Source organism: Moschus berezovskii, chromosome 17 (assembly GCF_049115385.1).
Source record: "Moschus berezovskii isolate FMDL1 chromosome 17, NW_MosBer_1.0, whole genome shotgun sequence".
Lineage (NCBI taxonomy): Eukaryota > Metazoa > Chordata > Mammalia > Artiodactyla > Moschidae > Moschus > Moschus berezovskii.
In genome coordinates, this window is record NC_142476.1 from 45106429 (window position 1) to 45130869 (window position 24441).

The window sequence follows — 24441 nt, forward strand, 5'->3', positions numbered from 1 at the left end:
AAGCAGAGACATTACTTTGGCAACAAAGGTCCGTCTAGTCAAGGCTATGGTTTTTCCCGTGGTCATGTATGGATGTGAGCATTGGATTGCGAAGAAAGCTGATCACGGAAGAATTGATGCTTTTGAACTGTGGTGCTGGAGAAGACTCTTGAGAGTCCCTTGTATTGCAAGGAAATCCAACCAGCCCATTCTAAAGGAGATCAGTCCTGGGTGTTCATTGGAAGGACTGATGCTAAAGCTGAAACTCCAATACTTTGGCCACCTCATGCGACGAGTTGACTCATTGGAAAAGACTGATGCTGGGAGTGATTGGGGGCGGGAGGAGATGGGGACGACAGAGAGTGAGATGGCTGGATGGCATCACCGCCTCGATGGACATGAGTTTGGGTGAGCTCCGGGAGTTGGTGATGGACAGGGAGGCCTGGCGTGCTGTGCTTCATGGGGTCGCGGAGAGTCGGACACGACTGACGACTGAACGGAATGGAATGACTAACTGGAGAGTATAACCCCACCGCTAACACTAGCAGGGGTAGTCTTTCTGCCCGCTTCTGATGCCTACGTCAGAAGCTTTCTCTATCTCCTTTACACTTTAATAAAACCTTATTACACAAAAGCTCTGAGCAATCAAGCCTCGTCTCTGGCCCCCGATTGAATTCTTTTCCTCCGGAGGCCAAGAATCCCAGTGTCTTTTCATGGTTCAGCAACAACCTTTCACTACCACCAAGGGAATGTTAAGGGTTTTAGGAGCTCTGTGCCAAGACCTAGGAACAAAAACTAAATATACATTTCTTATGATGCCACCCAAGAGAAATAAAAACATAATTCCATACAAAAACGTGTGCAGGAGTGTTCACAGGAACATTTATGCATAAAGGCCAAAAAGCCGGAGACACTGATATGCATCAGCTGATGAATGGATAAACAAGGTGGTACATATCCATAAGTGGAGTACTATTGTTAGGTAGGTAGAATAGGGAAAAGGAGTCCAAAATGGTGGTGGCCAAAAGACAAGGAAGGGAAAAGCCCGCGAAAATAGAGCAAAGGAAGGTCCGAGGACCGGAGTGAGAACCTCAGGTAAACTGAACATGTTAGGAGCCCTAACATCTGAGTAGCCAGGATAGGCCTGAGACCTTGCTTAGGCCTAAGTTTTGATTTCCTGGAGAGAGGGTGGAGGCTAAGTCCACAGAAACTCCTCCCTAAGAAGATCCCGCCGGCGCCAAAATTAAGAAACTCCTCCCTAGAAAAGTCCCGCCGGCGCCACAAGTCGGGCCAATCAGAGTAAAAAGGGAAATCCCCCAGAAAAACCCCGCGCGCGCGCGCGTATAAACTGGCCAATGAGCTTCCGCGCGTGCGTGAACTGGCCAATGAGCTTCTGCCAGCTTGATCTTTTGAACAGAAATAGGTGCTTATGTAACCTGAGACTATAAAAACCGCTGTGACCTGGGCTCGGGGCTCTTGTCCCACTCCACTGCGCTGGAGGAGGCATGAGCCCTAGCTCGAGCTAGAAATAAACCCCATTCTTGCTTTTGCATTGCTGCGAGTGTCTTATTCTACCAGTATGAGGAAACCGGACTCAGGGCACAACAAACAACACTCCTGCCTGGCCCAATTTACATATGGTAGGCCCAGAAGGAAAAAAAAAGCATATAAAAAGAGGAACCAAAGCTAGCTCGCTCGCTCTCTCTCTCCCGCGCCTGCGCGCTGGGCTGCTCTTCTCTTTGCATCTTTGGACCGACGTGCCCTCACGCCTCGAAGATGGATTTTCCTGCTATCTTCTAAATAAATAGAGCTGTAACACTGATTTGTCTAAGGTCTATAACACGGTATGTCCAAGACCCGAGAGCTGTGACACACTGACGGGGCTTTAATGTCCGTCACTCCAAATTTTTGTTGTGACGAGACAAAGAACCAAGGAACATACACACACGTGACATCTATGGTGCCGTGACTCGGGTTTAACCTGGCTGAAACAACCTCTGCTCGGAAGAGGCCAAGCACAGCAGGAGCCCAGCTCAGCGAAGCTCCCGCGGTAGAAGCAGCGCGCGAAAAAAACCCAGTGCAGGGGAAGGCCCATCGTGCTGGAAACCGGGACAAGCGAAAAACAACTCAGCAGAAAGTTCACGGTGGCCCAGTCTCAGATTCCAGAAGACCTCCGGTTAAGGTAGGAGATCCTAGCTCCTATGGCTGGAGGGACATATGCCTCACAAAATCTTAATTCCTTTACAATATCTCGTTTCCTCGAACCCTCCGCGAACAGGCGGGCGGCAGTGGGCGCAACCGAGGGACTCTGGAGAGGCTACTCTTTGGTATGTCCCAAAGGCACTATCTGCTGGGCCCCAGTAGCTGTTACCCAAGCCGGTGGGGGTTCGTCTGTCCTTACTCTTTGTGCCAAGGATCAGACCAATGAAAACTGTGAGCACCGGTCAGATATTTAGCAAATTTCCCAGTCGGCTATGAAGGGGATTCCTTGGTGCGTTTTTCCCACTGTTTTTTCCTCCTGCCCTTCAGCTTTCTTTCCCAGGACTTAAGCCCAACCAAAACCCAGGATGCCTGGCTTCAGGACCTAATGAAGCTCAGGCTCTGATGTCTCACTGCAAAAATTCAGTGAGAGACAAAGAGATTGTAAAAGGTAAGCTAGTTAGGATTCAGAGAGAAGTGCTGCACTCGTACAGGATACAAGCCAAGGAATGCGACCTGGCTAGGTTTTGAGAGCGGGGTGAATTCATATGCTAATGAGTGGGAGAATCATCCCAGCCATTGGGGAACCACCCACTGCTCCCTCTTTCGACAGTGCCTTAGAGCTGGGTGTGTCACCTCTGGGTGTATCTGCTGGCTTATAGATTGGGGATTAAGGTTTACTTGAATTTGACTTGTCATGTTGGACTTAGTTGATTTTAATCGGTTTACGTTATGCCCTTGTGCTATGTCGTTCTTTCAAAGGTTGCGCTCTGCCCCCTTCCCTCCTGTTCCATGCTCTTTTACTCAGCCCCATCTGGGCCCACAGTGTTGCCTCTACAATCTTCTGGAGGCACAACCAGAAAATAGCTGGCCTTGGGAGGGAAATGCTCTATAATATCCAACCCCCTAGCCCTACCCAGTACTGGTCATACTGGAGACCTTGGGAACGCCCAAACTCCAGTCCGGGGGTCCCAGGAGGTCATCACGCCTTGACCTGAATAGGAATCTGGTCCTCGAATGGTTGTCACGCCTCAACCTGCTGGGGGATCCGTCAGTCCCAGGGGTCCCAGGAGGTCGTCACGCCTCGACCTGCCCAGGAACCCAATTCTCGGGAGGCCATCACGCCTCAACCTGTCTGGGGATTCGATCTCTAGGAGGCTGTCACGCTTCAGCCTACCTGGGGATCTATACCCTGACCCGGGGACTCCTGGCTCTCAGGTTGCGACAGTTCTGGGTGGGCTAAGCTTCAGAAAGACTCACTCCTAAGGAAGTCCACACATAGAAAGTGAAGGAGGCCTGTTAGTTTTTTTTTCTTTTTCTTTTCTCCCTGTCACGACTGTCTTTCAGATGGGAAATAACCAATCCACTTCCCGGCAGACGCCCTTGAGATGCATCCTTGATAAGTGAAAGCAGCCCAACAAAAAGTAATTAGCTATGCCCCGGTCTCAGCAATAACTCAGGAGCCCAATGAGAACCCCACTGCGTTTCTGTAAAGGCTAAAAGAGGCCCTCCAAAAGTTTACCAATCTGGACTTAGACTCTTACAAGGGACCGGTGATTTTAAAGGACAAATTCCTGTCCCAATGTGCATCAGATATCAGAATTAAGTTACAACAGCTACTGCAGCAGGACCCTGCTGCCTCTTTAGATGAGATGATCCAGACAGCCACCAATACCTTTTATAACAGAGAACAGGAGAAGGAGGCCAAGGCCCAGGAGAGAGAGAGAAGGAAAGAGACAAGGCATGCCCAGATGCTGGCCGCCCTCCAGAGAAGCCCTATGGCAAACCCTGAGTCCTTGAAGGACAAGGCACGAGACAAATGCCTAACCTGTAGACAGGCGGGGCACTGGGCCAAAGAGTGTCCAAACCATGACAAGTCTCCTAAAACGGCTTGCCACAAATGCCATCAACTGGGACATTGGGCGGCACTCTGCCCTCAGGACCCAAGAGCCTCAAGGTCAAGTGCCAAACCTACTCACGATGGTTCAAGAGGACTGAAGCGGCCCGCTCCAGCCAGCCCACCTGTCACAGATAACCATCAGGGGCTGGAGCCAAGGGTGCAATTGGATGTGGCAGGTAGGTCAGAGAATTTCTTGGTTGACACGGGGGCTACCTACTCTGTCTTGATCTCCTACTCTGGAGCCTTCTCCTCCCAAACCTGTACCATTTTGGGTGCTACAGGAAAACTACTAAAAGATTCACCTGAGCACTTCTTTGTTGCTGGGATGGACAAATATTTTCCCACCAGTTTCTGGTGGTCCCTGAGTATCCTCCCTTATTGGGAAGAGACATACTCACTAAACGGGTCCACCCTCGTGATGGGAAGCTTTTCAGCTCCTAGAGCCCTGCAGCTCCTGGTTACTGCTGAAGCACCCGTTACACCTTCTCCAATAGAGAGGGACCAAAAACTATGGGAGGACAAAATTAACCCCCAGGTGTGGGACCAGGGGATTCCTGGACGAGCCCATCAAGCTGAACCGGTCATCATTATCCTCCGAGATCCCACTCGGTTTCCTAACTGGAAACAATATCCCCTCAAAAAAGAGGCTCGGGAGGGACTACAGCCTTTAATAAACAAATTCCTTGCTTGTGGGCTACTGGTCCCCACCAGTTCGCCATGTAATACCCCAATCCTCTCAGTAAAGAAAAAGGATGGAACCTGGCAAATGGTTCAAGATCTCCGGATCATAAATGAAGCTGTAGTCCCCCTCCATCCCACAGTACCTAATCCCTACGTAATCGTGGGAGAAATCCCATCCAGTGCCAAGTGGTTTACAGTCTTGGATCTCAAAGATGCATTTTTTTTGCATACCATTGGCTAAAGAATCCCAATATCTTTTTGCCTTTGAGTGGGAGGCCCCAGGAGAAAAACACCAACAGATGACTTGGACGGTATTACCGCAGGGGTTCAGAGATAGCCCCCACCTGTTTGGACAGGCCCGTAGCTGGGATCTCCTAGATCTGAACTTGGGACCTAATGGGAAAATATTACCATATGTAGATGACCTACTAATCTGCTCTCCGGATGAGGAAAATACCCAACAACATGCAATTCAGGTTCTAAACTTTTTGGCAGAAAGGGGATATAAAGTCTCCCGTGCTAAGGCACAGATGGTCGAGACAGAGGTCACTTACCTGGGAGTTCAGATTACACACAGCAGGAGGCTGTCCTCTGATCGGGTACAAGGAATCCTCCAGTTGCCCTCCCCCACAACTCGAAAACAATTGCGAGCTTTCCTGGGGCTAACTTGGTATTGTAGAATCTGGATACCCAACTATGGTCTAACTGCCCAGCCCTTATATGAAAGCTTAAAGGGACGGGATGATTCAATCCCACTGATGTGGGGAACTCCTCCAAAGAAGGCAGAGGCTACACTAAAAGAGGCCCTAACTCAGGCACCTGCCTTGAAGTTGCCAGACCCAGAAAAAGCATTCCAACTTTATGAAAGAGAGGGAATAGCCTTGGGAGTGTTAACTCAAAGGCTGGGATCTGAGCCCCAGCCTGTAGCTTACTTATCCAAGAGGCTCAATCCAACCGCCCGAGGCTGGCCCCCTGCCTTCGAAAGCTTGCAGCTTTTGCAATCATGATAGAAGATGCTTTAAAACTCTCCTTTGGAGGCAAACTAACTATTTTTACCAGCCACCAAGTAAAACAACTCCTAAATGGGAGAGGCCATTTATGGATGTCTGATCAAAGAATCTTCAGATATCAAGTAATGGTGATGGAAAATCCAGGCCTCACTATATCCCCTTGTGAGGCTCTTAACCCAGCCACCCTCCTGCCTACCCCCGAGGGCTCTCTTCCCTTTCACTCTTGTCTAGAAACTTTGGACCACTGGACAAAACCCCAAGAGGGATTGTCGGAAGAACCTCTGACCAATCCTGAGGAAATCTGGTACACTGATGGAAGCAGCTTTGTCTTGGATGGAAAAAGAAGAGCCGGGTATGCAGTAGTCTCCAATTTTGAGACCATAGAGGCTAAGCCTCTACCACCAGGTACTTCAGCCCAATTAGCTGAGCTCATAGCCCTGACCCAAGCTTTAGAGATGGGAAAAGGAAAAAGAATAGCCATTTACACTGACTCCAAATATGCCTTTCTGGTGCTACATGCACATGCGGCTGTTTGGAAAGAAAGGGGCCACTTGACCACCTGAGGGTCCCCAATCAAATATGGTGATCAAATTCTTAGACTCTTGGAGGCAGTCCATCTGCCCACTGAGGTTTCAGTCTCCCACTGTAAAGGACACCAAAAGGGAGCACAGAAGTGGCACGAGGGAACCAAGCAGCGAATCAGGCAGCTAAGAGAGCAGCATTACAGAACAATGACCTAATAGGGGTTGCCACCCTAGTTCCACAGACTAATTTGCCAAAAACTCCCTCATATACTGAAGGTGAGACTCTTAAAGCTAAGAGTGAGGGCTTTCAAGAAGATCATATGGGGTGGTTCCAAAAGGAGGGACTTCTTTTTCTGCCCGGGAATCTCCAATGGAAGGAAGTTGGTTAACTCCTTACATGCCACCACTCCTTTAGGGGAAAAGGCCCTCCAAAGATTACTAGAAAAGATCCTTCAGAGGAACAGGCTTCCAAACAACTATAAGGCAAGTGGTCTCCTCTTGTTCTACTTGTCAATTAAACAACCCCAAGGAGCTCAAAGACCCCAGTTGGCCCAGCCCATCCAACGACGTGGGGCCTACCCAGGAGAGGACTGGCAGGTAGACTTCACCCAGATGCCAGTTTCTCAAGGGTATAAATACCTATTAGTCATGATAGATACATTCACAAGATGGATTGAAGGCTTTCCCACCTGGACTGAGAAGGCTGAGGAGGTGGTAAAAAAACTGCTCCATGAAATCATTCCAAGATTTGGTCTGCCCAGGTCATTACAAAGTGACGATGTGACATCATTTACTTCTAAGGTCACCCAAGGAGTCTCTAAAGCATTGGGCATTACTTATTATCTCCATTGTGCCTGGAGGCCTCAGTCTTCAGGAAAAGTAGAAAGAGCCAACCAATTCTTAAAATCAGCGATAAAAAAGATAACCCAGGAGACCTCCCTGGGATGGAAGGAGGCTTTACCAATAGCTCTCCTCCACACCCAAATTGTCCCTAAGGAACAGGTTGGTCTTAGTCCTTATGAGATGCTATATGGAAGACCTTTTGTTTATGTCAATGACCTCTTCCTAGATCCAAAAGTTCAGACCCTCCAGTCTTATATTGTGACCATTGAGCAATTCCAACAGGATATACACTTGTGGGGTATGAACCATGACCCAAAAGATTCTAAGGAGTCACCACTATATGCTCCAGGGACTCAAGTCCTAATTAAAGTCTGGAGAAATGGGTCCCCAAAGGCTCAACTCCAGCCCACATGGAAGGGCCCCTACCCTGTAATACTTTCTACCCCCACAGCAGTCAAGGTACCAGGACATGACTCCTGGATCCACTACTCACAAGTCAAGCCGTGGAAGAAAACAGAAGAGGACACTCAATATACCTGTGAGCCCCTCGGAGATCTCAGATACCTATTCAGGACTACAAATGAGTGCCATTCTAATGAACACCCCCAAAATCTGGTTTCTGGGGATAAGATTTCTCTAGATAGTGCTAAAGAGCCAACACAGCTTGGCAGAGACTGTACTCCAAAACAGACAGGAGATAGATATTCTGATCCCTAAACAAGGAGAGACTTGAGCCATTCTGGCAATGTGAATTTAAAATTAACTAATGCCCCTACTAGTCCTTGTTACACCATACTATGCTGCTTATGATTGTCCCATACAGTATAAATTGTCTAACCTGTTTTGTCTCTGCCCAGGTCAACAAACTACAACATGCAGTGCCAGTTCAACAAAGACGTAAAACTACAGCTGACCATGGAAAATATCACTCACCCTTATATGGACACCGCTATGAGGACTCTGAGGCCTGAGACTAGCAAGAGGGGTAGGCCCAATACCCCTCGCCGTCCCAGTTCAGCAGGAAGTAGCCAGAAAGACCTCAACGCCCCTATTCCCAAAGAATTGGGCCTCCCATCTCTTGAGGGGGAAATGTTAGATAGGTAGAATAGGGAAAAGGAGTCCAAAATGGTGGTGGCCAAAAGACAAGGAAGGGAAAAGCCCGCGAAAATAGAACAAAGGAAGGTCCGAGGACCAGAGTGAGGACCTCAGGTAAATCAAACAACACTCCTGCCTGGCCCAATCTACATAGGGCAGGCCCAGGAGGAAAAAAGAAAAAAGCATATAAAAAGAGGAGCCAAAGCTAGCTCTCTCTCTCTCTCCCGTGCGCTGGGCCGCTCTTCTCTTCACATCTATGGACCCTTCTCTTCGCATCTTTGGACCAACGTGCCTTCACGCCTCAAAGATGGATTTTCCTGCTATTTTCTAAATAAATAGAGCTGTAACACTGAGCAGTAACACTGATTTGTCTAAGAGCTATAACACAGTCTGTCCAAGACCTGAGAGCTGTGACACGCTGACAGGGCTTTAATGTCCATCACTCCAAATTTTTGTTGTGACGAGACAAAGAACCGAGGAACATACACACACGTGACAGTATGAAGGAAGCACTGACATGTGTGACAACACGGATGAACACTGCAAACATGGTGCTGAGTAAAAGAAACCAGACACAAAGACATCACTTGGCTCCAGTGACATGAAATGTCGAGAAAAAGGAGATCTATAGAGAAGGAAAATAGATTGGGGGAATGCAGAGAAATGGCTTTTCTCAAAGAGGTCACGAAAATGTTCTAAATTGGTGTCGGTAATGACTGCCCAACTCTGGATGTTCAAAAAGCCACTGAACTGCATACTTCAATGGATGATGCATCAATGGGATGCGAATTACAACTCAATATACTGATGCTAAAGCTGAAACTGCAATACTTTGGCCACCTCATGCGACGAGTTGACTCACTGGAAAAGACTCTGATGCTGGGAAAGGTTGGGGGCGGGAGGAGAAGGGGACGACGGAGAATGAGATGGCTGGATGGCATCACCGACTCTGTGGACATGAGTTTGAGTGAACTCTGGGAGTTGGTGATGGACAGGGAGGCCTGGCGTGCTGTGATTCATGCGGTCGCGGAGAGTCGGACACGACTGAGCGACTGAACTGAACTGAACTGAAAGCTGGTACAAAGGACCAGAATCCGCCCACTGGTTTCTCCCAAGTTCACTACATTGTCAGAGGATTAGCCAATCACATGAGGACAGCTACCCCTGCCTCCCTCAACAAATCAAAAAAAAAAAAAAAATCCCAGCTCAATGTGGGGAGGGTAGGGGTGAGGAGAGCAGACACCTGCAGCCCCCTGCTCCCTTGGCAGCCCCTTTGGCAGCCTGAGCACAGGCAGACCCGCCAGCATAGCAGCCTGGTCAGATCTCAGGGTGCTCTGACCTCCATGCTCATCCCAAGCTCTCAAAGCCCACCTCCTCCAACAAAGCTGAGTGGGGTCCCTGAGGAAAAACATGCCAGGTCTCCACTGAGGATGCACACACAGAGGGGCATGCTCAATCCCACAAAACACGCAGTTCACAACACCCAGCACCCACCGTCCACACTCCAAACCCTTACCAAGAAATCCTGAGTCACATGGCCTGGGCTGGACACCAAAGGCCTAGCATGGGTCAGGGCACACAGTGTCCCTCTCAGCCTACCTTGTAATGACACCAAATTTAGACAACAGAGCAGATCTGGTTCCAACAGCCTTGATGGAAGCCCAGCATCTCTGCCCGGGCCTCTTGGAATTCCTGGGCCCCAGACACCCCTGGGCAGTGACTGGCCTCCTGGAGGTGGCCTGCCTGCCCAGTTCACAGAGGCAGAGAGCCCGGGTGAGCAGCCTCATCCTGCGGAGAGCGGCCCAGGCTGTTCACCCTAAGCCGGAACCGGGTTTAACCACCGCCTCTCTGCCTTCAAGGGACCTCCCAGCACTCAGGAATGCTGCAACTTTAGCACTCCCGGAGGGCCTACTCCGGGATGGCTCCTCCTCCCCTCTCACAGGCAGCAGGGCCCAAGATACAAAGAATCTGTGACCCAGCATGAAGTCACTGAGCCGGGCTCTCTGATGAACAAACGAAGGATGAAGGTATCCACAGGACCACAGCCGGGGCGTGGGACTGGAGGAAATGGGTGGGGCTGTAAACCACGCCCACCAAGGTTCAGTCTCCAGGACCATCAATCATGAAGGCATGCAGGAACAGCCCCCTGCCCCCGCCCGCTGGAAGGGCCTCCGCACGGCAGGTGGATAGGAAGGCTGGGCAACTGCCAAGTAGCGCAAGGGCCCAGGAACAGCTCAGGTGAGCAAGACGCCACCACCACAGGGCAGAAGTTCGTGGTCGCCATGTGAGGCTCCAGCGGAGAGCCACGGAAGACGCAGGCTCCCCGCCCCGGACTCCCAAGTAACAGAGGCAATGGGTCTGGAGCTGTGACTCCTTTTTACTTCTTTTTCTTTGGCTGTGCCGGGTCTTAGCTGTGGCATGTGGGATCTTCCTGGACCAGGGATGGAACCTGTGTCCCCTGCTTTGGCAGCCGAATTCTTAACCACTGGGCCACCAGGAAAGTCCCTCCTTCTTATTCTTTAATGTGGACAACATTAAGAGGCTTTCCCCAGTAGAGAGAAGGCAGTAGGTTCCAAGGTCCCCAGCAAACAGCTTCAAATGGTGGGCTCTGGCTCCCCTCCTGCTTCCAGGTGTGACTGATGCAGGGAAGAAGCCTATTTTGACTCCATATTGGCAACTGTTTCCTTGACTTGCTTTCCATTGCTTTTGCCTGGAAGACCCTGCCCCTCTGCTTGACTGTAAACTAAAGAGCCTTTGTTCAGCTCCTGGAGAGATAGTTTGTCCCAGACCAAACCAGTCGATCCTAAAGGAAATCAATCCTGAATATTCACTAGAAGGACTGATGCTGAAGCTGAAGCTCCAATACTTTGGCCACCTGATGTGAAGAGCCAATGCTTTATAAAAGATCCTGATGCTGGGAAAGATTGAAGGCAGGAGAAGGGGACGACAGAGGATGAGATGGTTGGATGGCATCATCAACTCAATGAACATGAGTTTGAGCAAGCTTTGGGAGTTGGTGATGGACAGGGAGGCCTGGCGTGTTACAGTCCTTGGGGTCACAAAGAGTCGCCACAACTGAAAGACTGAACAATAACAAGCTGTGAAGAGAAGAGATTAACACACCCCTTCTAAGGCTGGCCATTCCCTTGGAGATGTTTTGCAAGACTGAGACCCTTTCACTTTACTTCCTCACTGCCTCCCCCTCTCTATTCTGCCTTTTGACTTTAGTTCCTCATTGTTTCTTTCTCTCTGATGTATAAAAGAACCTGGCATCCAGACCCCAAGAAGATGGTTATTTTGAGGCGCTAGCCTGCCGTCTTCTCGGTCAGCTGTCTTTCAGAATAAAGTCATTTTCCTTGCCTCAACACCTCATCTCTCTAATTCACTGGCCTGTTGTGTGATGCTTGGATTTGAACAAGGCTGAAAGAAATCTCAGAGGGCACACAGGTTGGCATTCGTAAATATCTCAGCATTTCCTCCAAGAGATGAAGACTCTGTTTAAAAACCGGACCACAGGAATTCCTTGGCAGTTCAATGGATAGGACTTGGCACTTTCACTGCCAAGGCCCCAGGTTTAATCCCTGGTCACGGAACTAAGATCCCACAAGCCATGCTGCACAGCCAAAGAATAAAAATAAAAACAGAACCACAAAACAATTACCCACCTAAAACATAATATAAATTCATTAATATAACTTTTTTCTAATTGGCATTACTCAACAGCTTGTGAATCGGGCAGTATCCCATTTAGCAAGTAGAAAGAAGATCCCCTCAATAGCACTAAATATCAAGTAAGTGCTCAAGTTTCCCCAGCTACGTTCAAAATGTTTTGAAATCTGCAATTGTGAACCCTTTTCTTTTTGACTGCACTTCACAGCATGCAGAACCTCAGCAGCGAACTGCCAGAGATTCTTCTTTTTTTTTCTTAAGGTGAGGTAATTACATTGTAGTTATGGCTTTTTAAAAAATAATAATAACCTTTACTGAGGTACAATGTGTGTACTGTAAAATCACCTACTTTTAACGTACAGTTCACTTTTGAATAGTGTATACACCTGTTAGGGGAAGCACACTCTGAAACTGCCCACCCTGGCCAGGCAACCCTAGATATCATTTGTGTGAGTTATTTTACAGTAGGAGGGCCTCGTAAGGAACATGGAACTAATAAGTCACCACCAACAGTAAGAGCTCAGGAAAGGTCAAAAGGAGATACCACATGTCTGACCACTTCCCAGAATCTTTCTCTCTGGCATCCGTCTTGCCTGAGCAACCTGTGTGCCACCGGGAGGGTTTGATTGGCCAGGGACACTCCAGAAACTAACCCCATCACCATCAAACCCAAGACTGCGAGCCACCGGGCAGAGCAGTCCTCCTGGGTTCCCTTACCCTACTTCTCTCCGCCCAGGCGCCCCTTCCCAATAATATCTCTTGCTTTGTGTCAGCCCGTGTGTCTCCTCGGACAGTTCATTTCCCAGTGTTAGACAAGAGTCTTTTTCTCTGGCCCTAGCCTTAAGGGGTCCCCCTTCCCACCACACACCTGTGTAAGGGACCACAGCTGTGACGGAACATTTCCAGCACAGCACAAAGTGCCCTCCTGCCCCTCTGCACTTGGTTTCCCCCCAGCTCTGGCCCCTGGCACACAGGTCTGCTTTCTATCACTACAGTTCTGCCTTTTCTAGAATTTCTCATCAATGGAGTCAGATACTCAGTGTAGATCTTTGAGTTTTGTGTGTGTGTGAGTATCAGTGATTGTTGCTGCTCTTGCCTAGTAGTTTTCATTATCTCTTTATCAGACAATGAAGATGTGAGTTCTTTCCAGCTTTGGGTAGTTATGAAAAAGTTCACAGGGACTTCCCTGGTGGTCCAGGGGTTAAGACTCCGTATTTTCACTGCAGGGAGTGTGGGTTTGATCCCTGGTCTGGGAACTAGGGTCCCATAGGCCTCATAGCATGGACAATGGAAAACCCAGAAATTCCTTAGTATCTTTAACTATCAAGGGACTAGTCAAGTTTCCCCCAAGTATCTCATAAATGCTATGAAATCAGATTTTGTTGATTTTCTACTGAAGCATCATTTGTATGCAGGAAGTCAGGATTTATAACAAGCTTCCTCTGTTGGTCAGATGTAGGCAGCCTGTGAGTGTATGACCATAGAGTTTACCCTCCTCCTCAGGATACCTCTAAGAGTTAAAGTAAGTGGACCAGGAGGTACACAACACAGTCATCACCCCAGGTTGGGACCCCCTCCCCAGAGAAGGCCCACCCACAGGGGAATGCAACTCCTGGCCTGAATGAAACCAGGGAGTTGGTCAGTGGTGGTGCCAAGCCAAGGGTGAGGCCAGGCTGCCTGGCCAGCTTACAGGCAGAGTGGGGATGGTGGGTGAGCACAGCCTCACCCACCACAGGCTTCCTGGGCTGCAAAGACTGTATCTTTACCCACAGCACCCACATCTCCACAGGAAGGAAGCCAGCACTGAGCATCCTTTTTATGGAATGTTCCAGAACACTACCTTCAAGTGTGGTTTTTGTAACTCAGATTCTGTGTTTTCATTAACTCTGCTGTGAGCCCAAAGACAAAGCCCCGAAGAGAAAAAATTCCAAATAGGCCTACTTCGAAAATATTGTGAGTTCAGTTCTAGTAAAATGCATATCGCAATAAAGCAAGTCACAGGACTATTTTGGTTTCCAATGCATACAAAAGTTACACTATTAAATGTGCAATAGGATTATGCCTAAAAAAATAGTGTACATACCTTAACTTAAAAAAATTTTATTTTATACCTATGGCATGGGGAATATAGCCAATATTTATAACTATAAATGGAGTATGGATTTCCCAGCTGGTGTTAGTGGTAAAGAATCCACTTGCCAATGCAGGAGATGCAGGGTCCATCCCTGGGTCAGGAAGATCTCCTGGAGGAAGACATGGCAACACACTCCAGTATTCTTGCCTGGACAATTCCATGGATAGAGAAGCCCAGCAGGCTACAGTCCATGGAGCCGCAGAGAGTTGGACACGACTGAGCACTGACTAAACTGCATAAATGAAGTATAACCTTTAAAAATTGCGTATCTATATTGTATATGCATGAATGCTAAGTCAGTCGTGTCTGACTCTTTGCGACACTATGAACTGTAGCCTCCCAAATTCCTGTGTCCTTGGGATTCTCCAGGCAAGAATACTGGAGTGGGTTGCCATGCCCTACTCCAGGGGATCTTCCCAACCCAGGGATCAAACCTGCGTCTCCTGCAGCTCCTATATTGCAAGTGGATTCCTTATTGCTAAGCCCACCTAGATTGTATACCTATAACTTGTATAATATTATACAGTAACTATGTATAGTTAATTTTTTTTAATTTTAAAAATTAAAAAAATTTTTAATTAAAAAGAATTTATCACAAAAAAATGCTAACCTTCAAGAATTCCCTGGTGGTCCACTGGTTACGAATTTGCTTTGCAAGCAGGGGACATGGGTTTGATCTCTGGCTGGGGAACTAAGATTTCACATGCCTTGGGGTAACTAGGCCTGTGGACCACAACTACTGAGCCCATGCTCTGAAACAAGAGAGGCCCAGGTGCCGCAACAAAGAGCCCGCATGCCACAACCAAGACAGAATGCAGCCAAATAAATGAATGTTTTTAAAAAATGCTAACGTGGCAAAAAAAAATGAATAAATGTTTTAAAAACAACTGCTAACCATCACCTGACAATGCAAAGTGGCCACAAAACCTTCAATTTGCAACAACAACAAAAAATGCAGTACCTTCATACTGGAATTGAGGCACAATAAGATGAGGTGTACCTGTACTAAAATTCAGGTCCATCCATTCATCTTTATTGGCATATCTACCAGTTGTACCTATCACCAACGCAATGGACATGAACTTGGACAAACTCTGGGAGATGGTGAGGGACAGAAAGGCCTGGCATGCTGCAATCCATGGGGGTCACAAAGAGTCGGACACAATTAGGCAACTGAACACCACCACCAGTTGTATACTGTCACCCTGCTTATTTAACATATGCAGAGTACGTTATGTGAAATGCCAGGCTCGATGAATCACAAGCTGGAATCAAGATTGCCAGGAGAAATATCAACAACCTCAGATATGCAGATGACACCACTCTTATGGCAGAAAGCACAGAGGAACTAAAGAGCCTGTTGATGAAGGTGAAAAAGGAGAGTGAAAAAGCTGGCTTAAAACTCAACCTTCAAAAAACAAAGATCACAGTATCTGGTCCCATCACTTCATGGCAAATAGATGGTGAAAAAGTAGAAACAGGGACAAATTTTCTTTTCTTGGGCTCCTAAATCAATGTGGACGGTTAACTGCAGCCATGAAATTAAAAGGCTGTTGCTCCTTGGAAGAAAAGCTATGACAAACCTAGACAGTGTATTAAAAAGCAGACAAGTCACTTCACAGACAAAGGTCTGTATAGTCAAAGATATGGCTTTTCCAATAGTCACGTATGGATGTGAGAGTTGGACCATAAAGAAGGTCTAGCACAGAAGAATTGATGCTTTCAAACTGTGGTGTTGGAAAAGACTTGAGAGTCCCTTGGACTGCAAGGAGATCAGACCAGTCAATCCTAAAGGAAATCAGTCCTGAATATTCATTGGAAGGACTGATGCTGAAGCTGAAGCTCCAATACTTTGGCCACCTGATGTGAAGAACTGACTCATTGGAAAAGACCCTGATGCTGGGAAAGATTGAAGGCAGGAGGGAAAGGGGGCAACAGAGGATGAAATGCTTGGATGGCATCACCGACTCAACGGACATGAATTTGAGCAAACTCCAGGAGATACTGAAGGACAGGGAAGCCTGGCATGCTGCAGTCCATGGAGTCCCAAAGAGTCGGACACAACTTAGCTACTGAACAATGAACAACAACCTTCAAAACTCAGTAAGTTGAGACGCAATAAAATGAGGTGTAATTGTACTAAAATTCAGGTCCATTCCATTCATCTTTATTGGCATCAGGTGCTTTGCTGGGCATTCCTGGCACAAGAGAAAACAAAGCAGTCCCTGAACTCAAGACACTTAGGAGCAGATTTACATGGAAAAGCAGGACAAGCAAAAGAAAACCTTGTAGACTTGACACATCTACCTCCAAAAAAGGATTCCAGGTTACCTGCCTGGGAGGCTGTGTCTGCCAAGGTCTCCCTCCATTGGCTCTGTTGCTGGAGAGCTAACTACAGTCCCCACAAAGTTTCCCCAAGCTTCCCTTAGGAAATCTTGCCATCAGAGACCTACCAGGAATTCTGGTTTTTAAATTCTCTCCTTACTACACTGTCCCATAAGGTAGCCACCAGCCACAGGAAGCCAGCCTGTTCACACTTAAATAAATTTAAATGTGGGGCTTCCCTGGTGGCTCAGTGGTAAAGAACTTGCCTGCCCGTGCAGGAGACACGGGTTCGATCCTTGGGTTGGGAAGATTCTCCTGGAGAAGGAAATGGCAACCCACTCCAGTATTCTTTCCTGAGAAATCCCATGGACAGAGAAGCCTGGTGTGCTACAGTTCATGGAGTTGCAAGAGTCCGACATGACTTACACACCAAACAACAGCAACAAACGAATGCAATTAAACATTCAGCTTCTCCATATCCAACCACATCTCAGGCACTCAGTGGCCACTTGTGGCTAGTGCCCGGCATGCTGCAGATGCAGAGCATCTCCATCACTCTCTAACAGCCTGGTATGGAATATGATCTTCAACTTCATTTGAACCAACACCTAGGGGCTCCTACTAGGGGCCCATGCTGATGCCACGACTGAGCCTCACAACTAGATGTGAATGTGAGCTTGAGCAGTAGACAAACCATGACAGTGGGGGACTTCCCTCGTATCCAGGGGCTAAGACTGTGCTTCTGCTGCAGGGGATGCAGGTTCAGTTCCTGGTCAAGGAAGTCCCACGAGCCATAAGGTATGGCAAAAAAAAAAGAACACAATGGAACACTCGACAGGGAACAACCCACCAGTTGCCTTCACTCCCTTGGCTGTATGGGTCCAAGGCCGCCCTGGTCCAAGGCTGTAATCTCTGAGAGCCTCATTTTCCCCTATCTGTAAAATGACAAGAGTTGGGCTGGGAGTTTCTAGGGGTCATTCCCATCTGACATTCTAGAACTCTGGGTCAAACAAGGGAAAAAGCAATTTATTAACAAAATATGGATTAGCATCACTAAGAATAAAACCAAAGAAAAAGGCTCTTCTGAGACTTTAAATACTGTTGCAGAGCTTTCTTGTGGGGCTTGATCAAAACAAGGGTATATGGGACTTCCCTGGCAGTCCAGCTGTTAAGATACCTTGCTTCCAATGCAGGGGGCACAGGTTTGATGCCTGGTTGCATCCAAAAGAGAAAAGGAGGAGACAGCACACCGCAGTGGCTTGTTGTCCAAAGTTCAGGGTCTGAGGTACAACGCTCCTTTTGTTTACAACTGCCCAGCACTGTGCCAAAGGTTTTATATCTCACAGGGACAACGGGCACAAGACAAGAATACTGAGGTCTGAAGCCCACACCGGCAAGAGGCAGAACTGGGATTCCAACCAGGCCCTCCGCTTCCTGAGTCTGGGTTCTGCTTCTCAGACAAAAAGAGTTTCCATTTACTTACAAGGTGGAAACCATTCTGCAAGGCCCTGGATAACACTTTGTTTAGCACCTGAAGCACACATGATAAAATGAGGGTCAAAAAGTTAGGCAGCTTCCAAGAGGCAGAGGCCATATTCACAGCTAGGTCTGGCACTGCCTTCCCAAGCCTTTAGAGCCCCTCTCCCTTCAACACCTTCTTCTGAACCAAGAGCATGGGACAACTCTTAATTGTCTGGGATGGTGGGGTCATGGGATCCTCTCCCTGCTAGATTGTGAACTGCCTAAGCTGGGGGCCCTCTCTCCGGGCATTTCACTCCTTGGAGGCAACCAGGGACACTTAATTAAATTCATGGCTGGGCTGCTCTAGGCCAGAAGGTTCCTCTTTCAACATGGGGTGTCTGCTCAGATGTCCTTAAAGGGCTCCACCCTGCTGCTACCTCCACTACAGTGTCCTGGGGCTTCTGTGGGCCAAGCCCTTGTGACCAGGGACCTCATCACAACCCCGTCCCACTCTGACTCACAGCTGAGGCTCACAGCTGCCAGGGATCCCAACCCCGTGTCCCAAATCCAGGGACCTCATCACAACCCCGTCCCACTCTGACTCACACCTGAGGCTCACAGCTGCCAGGGATCCCAACCCCGTGTCCCAAATCCAAAACAATGTGCCATTGTGAATACTGGAGAGGCAACCAGGTAAGCAGGCACTATAAGCAAGAAGTGTGGGCCCATGTGTAAGTGCCTAAGGCTGTTTATTAACTATATTAGAAGCTGGTTTTTAAAAAGGTACTATGTGTAGATGGGCTATTCACCATCCTGATGAAGTATTATTAAATAAAAGCCCAGCCTTCCATGAGTAGACTGAAATCAGTATCTACTTTTGCAGGGAGCAGGTGGAAAACAGGTGGGTCTGGAGACAGGAGACCTGTCAGGAGCTCCACCCTCTCCCTCCTCCTGTGGCTGGATGACCCTAAGAGTCTCCTGGGATCCCTGTCATCCACCCTCCCAGAAATGCCAGGTTCACCAAACCAGATGCAAATAATGAACAAACTCTTTGCAAATGATGAGCTCCAAGGTCACCTGGCCATTAGGAGGTAGAGACTGACCCCAAGGACCTGATTCCAGGCCTGTCTGTCTCTTAGGATCGGTTACTTCGATTATTATCCCCACTCCCCACTCCAGTACTCTTGCCTGGAAAATCCCATGGACGGAGGAGCCTGGTAGGCTGCAGTCCATGGGGTTTCGAAGAGTCGGACACGACTGAGCAACTTCACTTTCACTTTCATGCATTGGAGAAGGAAATGGCAACCCACTCCAGTGTTCTTGCCTGGAGAATCCCAGGGACGGGGGAGCCTGGTGGGCTGCCATCTATGGGGTTGCACAGAGTCGGACACGACTGAAGCGACTTAGCAGCAGCAGCAACAACCTGGAGTAGGTGGGGCCAGGACAGTCACACAGCCAATAACAAATCAATGGCACAAGGCTCCCTCAAAGATTACCTCTCCCTAAAAAAGTCAAAACTGACCTTGAGGTCGGGACAGGACTCCGACTGAGTCAGAAGTAGGGCTGGGTTCAGGGGACCCCACGGATCCATCACGGCGCGCCTAGCCTTTGTCTCTTCCGAGGAGATGTCAATATCCTCAGGAAATTAACTTGGCTTGAACCCAAGGTCAATGTGACGCCCAACCTCAGAATCTGAGGAGCCAAGCCCAAACAGGAAAGTGCTGTCACTGTCAGTGGTGCAGGAAGCACAGGCCCTGCAGGGCCTTCCAGACTCCTCGCCCTTCCTCAGCTCAGGCTCAATACCCGCTTCCGTTCTGTCCGAGGGAATGGAAAGTAACCTTGAGGTTACCCTGCTCCGGTCGGAAATGAGCCGGCTCGAGGTCTCGGGCATCCTCGGGCCCTCTACCCACCAGCACCGGAGGAGGAAGGCTGGGGTGGGCCCCTGACAAGAACCCTTTACCCCCATTCTGTAAGATGCTTCTGGGCTCAAAGGACCATCCTCTGTTCTTAGCTCTGAGCTGTCAGAAGGGAAAGGTATTTCCCTCTTCTTCCTGTTAACAGCCGCCTCCCCCACACCAAAACCTTTGCAGGGTACTGAAAGGATTGCGTAACTGCAGCCCTCGCCCACTCGGGCGCCCACTCCAGGGCTCAAAGGGTTCTGGCCGCCGCCCAGCAGAGTGGGTTACCTGCGCCGCACATGTCCGGGGATCCGGATGGCTTTGCACCACCGCCGGAATAACGACCTCGAATTAGAGGTCTCAGTGGGACCTGGGGTGAAGCCCCGACATGCTCAGGCACCCGGCGGGGCGGAGCTGGGCGGGGCGCGAGGGGCCGCGCTCCGACCCCCGCCCTGGGAAGGGCGCCGCGCCGCTTCCTCGCGCAAACGGCCTGCGTGACCGCGGCGCCGACCAAGAGATGCGCCGGAGGCCGGCGCGGCGGCGCGCGGGGAGGCTGCCGGCCCTGTGGCATCTAAGGAGCAATCCCGGCCGCGGCGGGCGGGCGGGGTCCGGAGGTGACCGGTTCAGCGGAGGCGGGGACTGGGGAGGGGAGGGCGTGGGGCCGGTGGGGGTCCGGCAGGCCCCCTGGCCGCCCGCCCACCCTCCCGCCGCGCGCCCCTCTTACCGGCAGATCTGGATGGCAGACGGGGTCTCGGCGGCGGGGCCCGACATTGTGGCGGCGGCGGGCGGCTGAGAGAGCGCGCAGGTGTCTGGCAGGCCGGGTGCGGAATGAATGAGCCCGGGCGGCGCCATGGAGGGGGAGGGGGGAGGCGGAGCCATGGCGCTAGAGAGGCGGGGCCTGCTCGCCGAAAGCGAATCGAACGCGGCCTCCCTCGAAGCTCCGCCCCGCATACTCGCCCTCGCCCCCCACCGGGCCGGCGTCCGCTCCCCCGGCGTGCGGTTCTGGCGGCGGCTGGGCGCCGCTTCCAGAAGATTCCGCGGCGGTTGGGCGGCGCCGACACGGGACTGGGTGGCCGCGAGAGTGAGCCTCGGCCCGCGCGGAGCGTGTTCGTATGGGGCTTTCCCCCGCGCGTGCGCCCACCGCGCGGCGAGGCCGTACGCGGAGGCCTTGCCTTCCGCGTGGGCTGAAAGGCCAGCGGGAGGCCGCGGCCAGCACGCGCCTTCTCAGATCAGCCCTGAGAGGATATTGGGGGCGGTTTACCGTAAAGGAGCCTTCATGGCCGAGCTGGGAGGCACGTGAGTGCACTAACCCGGGAGCCCGGAACCATCAGGCCTCAGCGAGTGCTTCTGCTGCAGGGACACGCAACTGCTGGGGAGAGGCCGGGAACTGGGATCCGTCCACACCGCCCTCTGGAAACCATCTCTGGGTCATTTCTGAAAGACTTGCCCAGATAGCTGAGCCTTTGGTTAGCGATGCGTGTCCTGCAGAGAGGAGGCCTAAAGGTCTGTTATGTTGCACAACGCGTGCCCTGTAGTGCAGTTCACGACCAAATCCGCACAAGAAGGAGAGGAGAAGTGATCACTCTGCCTGCGGAATTTTGGAGAGCTTTCTACTCCTTGTGAGACTTGACTCTTTCCGAGCTTTTTACCAGGAACACAAATTGCTTCTGTAGTCAGGTTTTTAAAAATCAAAACCCACAGAAATCAAGCTCCTCTATTGTTGGTTGTTGAGTGGCTAAGTCGTGTCCTACTCTCCTGCAATCCCATGGACTGTAGCCCTCTCACCTCCCCACCCCCATCAGGCTTATCTGTCCATGGGACTTCCCATGTAAGAAAACTGAAGTGTGTTACCATTTCCTTTTCCTCCCCCATTTGTACTAGTTAAATCGCTGGAAGCATCTAGGGTCACCAAGCCTGTTTAACTTCTTCCACTATGGGTCCTGAAATAAATTTCTTGTGATGAAACCCAGGAGCACTAGCAGGCTCTGCAGTCATAGGCAAGGCAGATTCCTTATCTATCAGTTCAGTTCAGTCGCTCAGTCCTGTCCGACTCTTTGCGACCCCATGAATCACAGCACGCCAGGCCTCCCTGTCCATCAACAACTCCCGGAGTTCACTCAAACTCATGTCCATCCGGTCAGTGATGCCATCCAGCCATCTCATTCTCTGTCGTCCCCTTCTCCTCCTGCCCCCAATCCTTCCCAGCATCAGGGTCTTTTCCGATGAGTCAACTCGTCGCATGAGGTGGCCAAAGTATTGCAGTTTCAGCTTTAGCATCAGTCCTTCCAGTGAACACCCAGGACTGATCTCCTTTAGGATGGGCTGGTTTGATCTTGCAGTCTAAGGGACTCTCAAGAGTCTTCTCCAGCACCACAGTTCAAAAGCATCAATTCTTCTGCGATCAGCTTTCTTCACAGTCCAACTCTCACATCCATACATGACCACGGGAAAAACCATAGCCTTGACTAGACGGACCTTGGTTGGCAAAGTAATGTCTGTGCTTTTTAATATATCTAGGTTGGTCATAACTTTCCTTCCAAGGAGTAAGCGTCTTTTAATTTCATGGCTGCAGTCAGCATCTGCAGTGATTTTGGAGCCCAAAAAATTAAAGTCTGACACTGTTTCCACTGTTTCCCCATCTATTTCCCATGAAGTGATGGGACCAGATGCCATGATCTTTGTTTTCTGAATGTTGAGCTTCAAGACAAACTTTTCACTCTCCTCTTATAAAATGGTGTAAATAGTAGTCACCTTCCAGAGCTGTGGGGAGATGAAATGAGTTCATCAGGGAAGCAGGTGAAGAAGTTACGGGCTTGCTTTCTCTCTCTGCTCACCTTCCCTGCTCATTCCTGCTCTCTAAACAGCCATTCCAGGACAGTCAGTACAAAGGAATGAAGATTTCCTGAAGCCCTGCCCTACATGTGTAGGTGGGCTCAAGACTGTGAGACTTGGAGACATTCCTTCCTTCAAAAAGCTGAAAATCTGATTGGGGGACAAAGCCAGGACACAAAAAACCTGACTCCTTCCACCTGCTGAGGAAATTCCTAGACTGGGGACTGGGCTGAGTGGTTCAGGATTAAATAGCCAGGTCCCTCCCAGGGTGAGGCCAAAAAAAAAAAAAAAACACCTGGAGCAAAATCAGCACCTTTGGAAAAAGACAGCATCTGTCAGCAGTTTGGTGTGACAGGGCCCCCCAGGCCAGAGGAAGCCAGGGAAGATAACAGCCAACCCGCTTCTTATTGTGTCCTGGATTCTGTAGGGAGAAAAACCATAGTCCGAGGTGATCCACTTGTGTGGTTTATGATGTTGCTCTGCTTTAAAGGAGAGTGGTGGGGGACCCAATCCCTTAGCAAAAACATCATGAGATTTACACTGATCTCGAAGAGTCTGTTACCTCCCCATTTTAGGGGTTTTTTTTCTACTTTCTTCTCAAGCTAGTGGGGCCATTTCCATCCCTCTCTTTCAGTGAAACTTCTCAAAAGAGCTGTTTATAAACACAGCCGCTCTCCTCTTCCCCTGCTTCCATTCTCTTTAGAACCCACACCACTCTAGCTTTTGTTTCTTCCGCTCGATTTATCGAGGTCACTAATTCCTTGCAAGTTGCTAAATCCAATAATCCTTTGTCAGAAGTCATTTTACTTGACTTCTCAACAGTATGGAGCTAGCATGATCCTTCTCTTCTTGAAATGTTTATTCCTTGCCACGTACTCCTACTCTTCTGGCCTCTCTGTACAGCTTGCTGGGCTGGTCCATCTCCATTCCCTCCTCTCAGGACTTGGGAGAACCCCCGAGTAATGTTTGGACTCTTGGGGGCTCATCCTGTTTTATGGCTTTAAATCCTATCGATTGAACAAATACCTACCAGATGTCTCCAGCCTAGACAACTCCCCTAAATCCCAGATTCGTGTGTCCCTGGCCAAGGCCACCCCTCACTGTGGTTATATAATAGACAACTCCCACTGCCTCAGACTTGGTCCTCTTGCAGTCTTCCCCATCTTGGTAAATTACACTTCCTTCCAGTTGCTCAAGCTAACAATTCCACTCACACCCTTAATCCACCCCATGGGTGAATCCTGCCAGCTCTATGTTCAAAATAAGTCTGGGACTTCCCTGGTGGCTCAGTGGATAAGAATTCATCTGCCAGTGCAGGGGACGCCTGTGCATCCCTGGTCCGGGAAGATTCCACATCCCGCGGAGCAACTAAGGTGTTCACCACAGCTGGAAACTACTGAAAAACCATGCCCCCTAGAGCCTGTGCAAAGAGAGAAGCCACCACAGTGAGAAGGCAGCCTACCGCAACAAAGAGTAGCCCCTGCCTCACCAGACTTCCCTGGTGACTCAGATGGTAAAGTATCTGCCTACAATGGGGGAGACCTGGGTTCAATCCCTGGGTTGGGAAAATCTCCTGGAGAATGAAATAGCAACCCAATCCAGTGTTCTTGCCTGGAAAATCCCATGAACAGAGGAGTCTGGTATGCTACAGTCCATGAAGTCTCAAAGAGTCGGATACGACTGAACGACTTCACTTTCACTTTTCACCACAGTTAGAGAAAGCCTGTGCAAAACCACAAAGACCCAGCTCAGCCAAAAATTAATTAAAAATTTTAAATGGCTAGAATATGATTATGTTTCCCTATGATTCCAGAATCTGCCCATTCCTTCCTCCGTATGTGTGGCCTCTGATCCTGTTCTCGCCTTTGCTCATCCCCAGCCTTTTGACCCC

The 24441-nt window shown here is 49.6% G+C and overlaps 1 protein-coding gene across 3 annotated transcripts in view; it reads right to left on the bottom strand.

The window, feature by feature from the left end:
- The window catches only part of ACOT7 (acyl-CoA thioesterase 7), a 109048-nt gene extending 88358 nt beyond the window's left edge, over positions 1–20690 (bottom strand). Inside the window, exons 1-2 of one of the 3 annotated variants that reach the window (XM_088845421.1) lie at positions 20443–20690; positions 9831–10019 (exon numbers count right to left, since the gene is read on the bottom strand). In XM_088845421.1, the coding sequence (XP_088701547.1) occupies positions 9831–10019; positions 20443–20669 (416 nt within the window). In that variant the 5' untranslated portion in view covers positions 20670–20690. Of the gene's footprint in view, positions 1–9830; positions 10020–20006; positions 20127–20442 lie in introns of those variants that run through there. The other 2 variants (XM_055419436.2, XM_088845420.1) reach the window with 2 other exon arrangements.
- Between the last annotated feature and the right edge of the window lie 3751 nt (positions 20691–24441).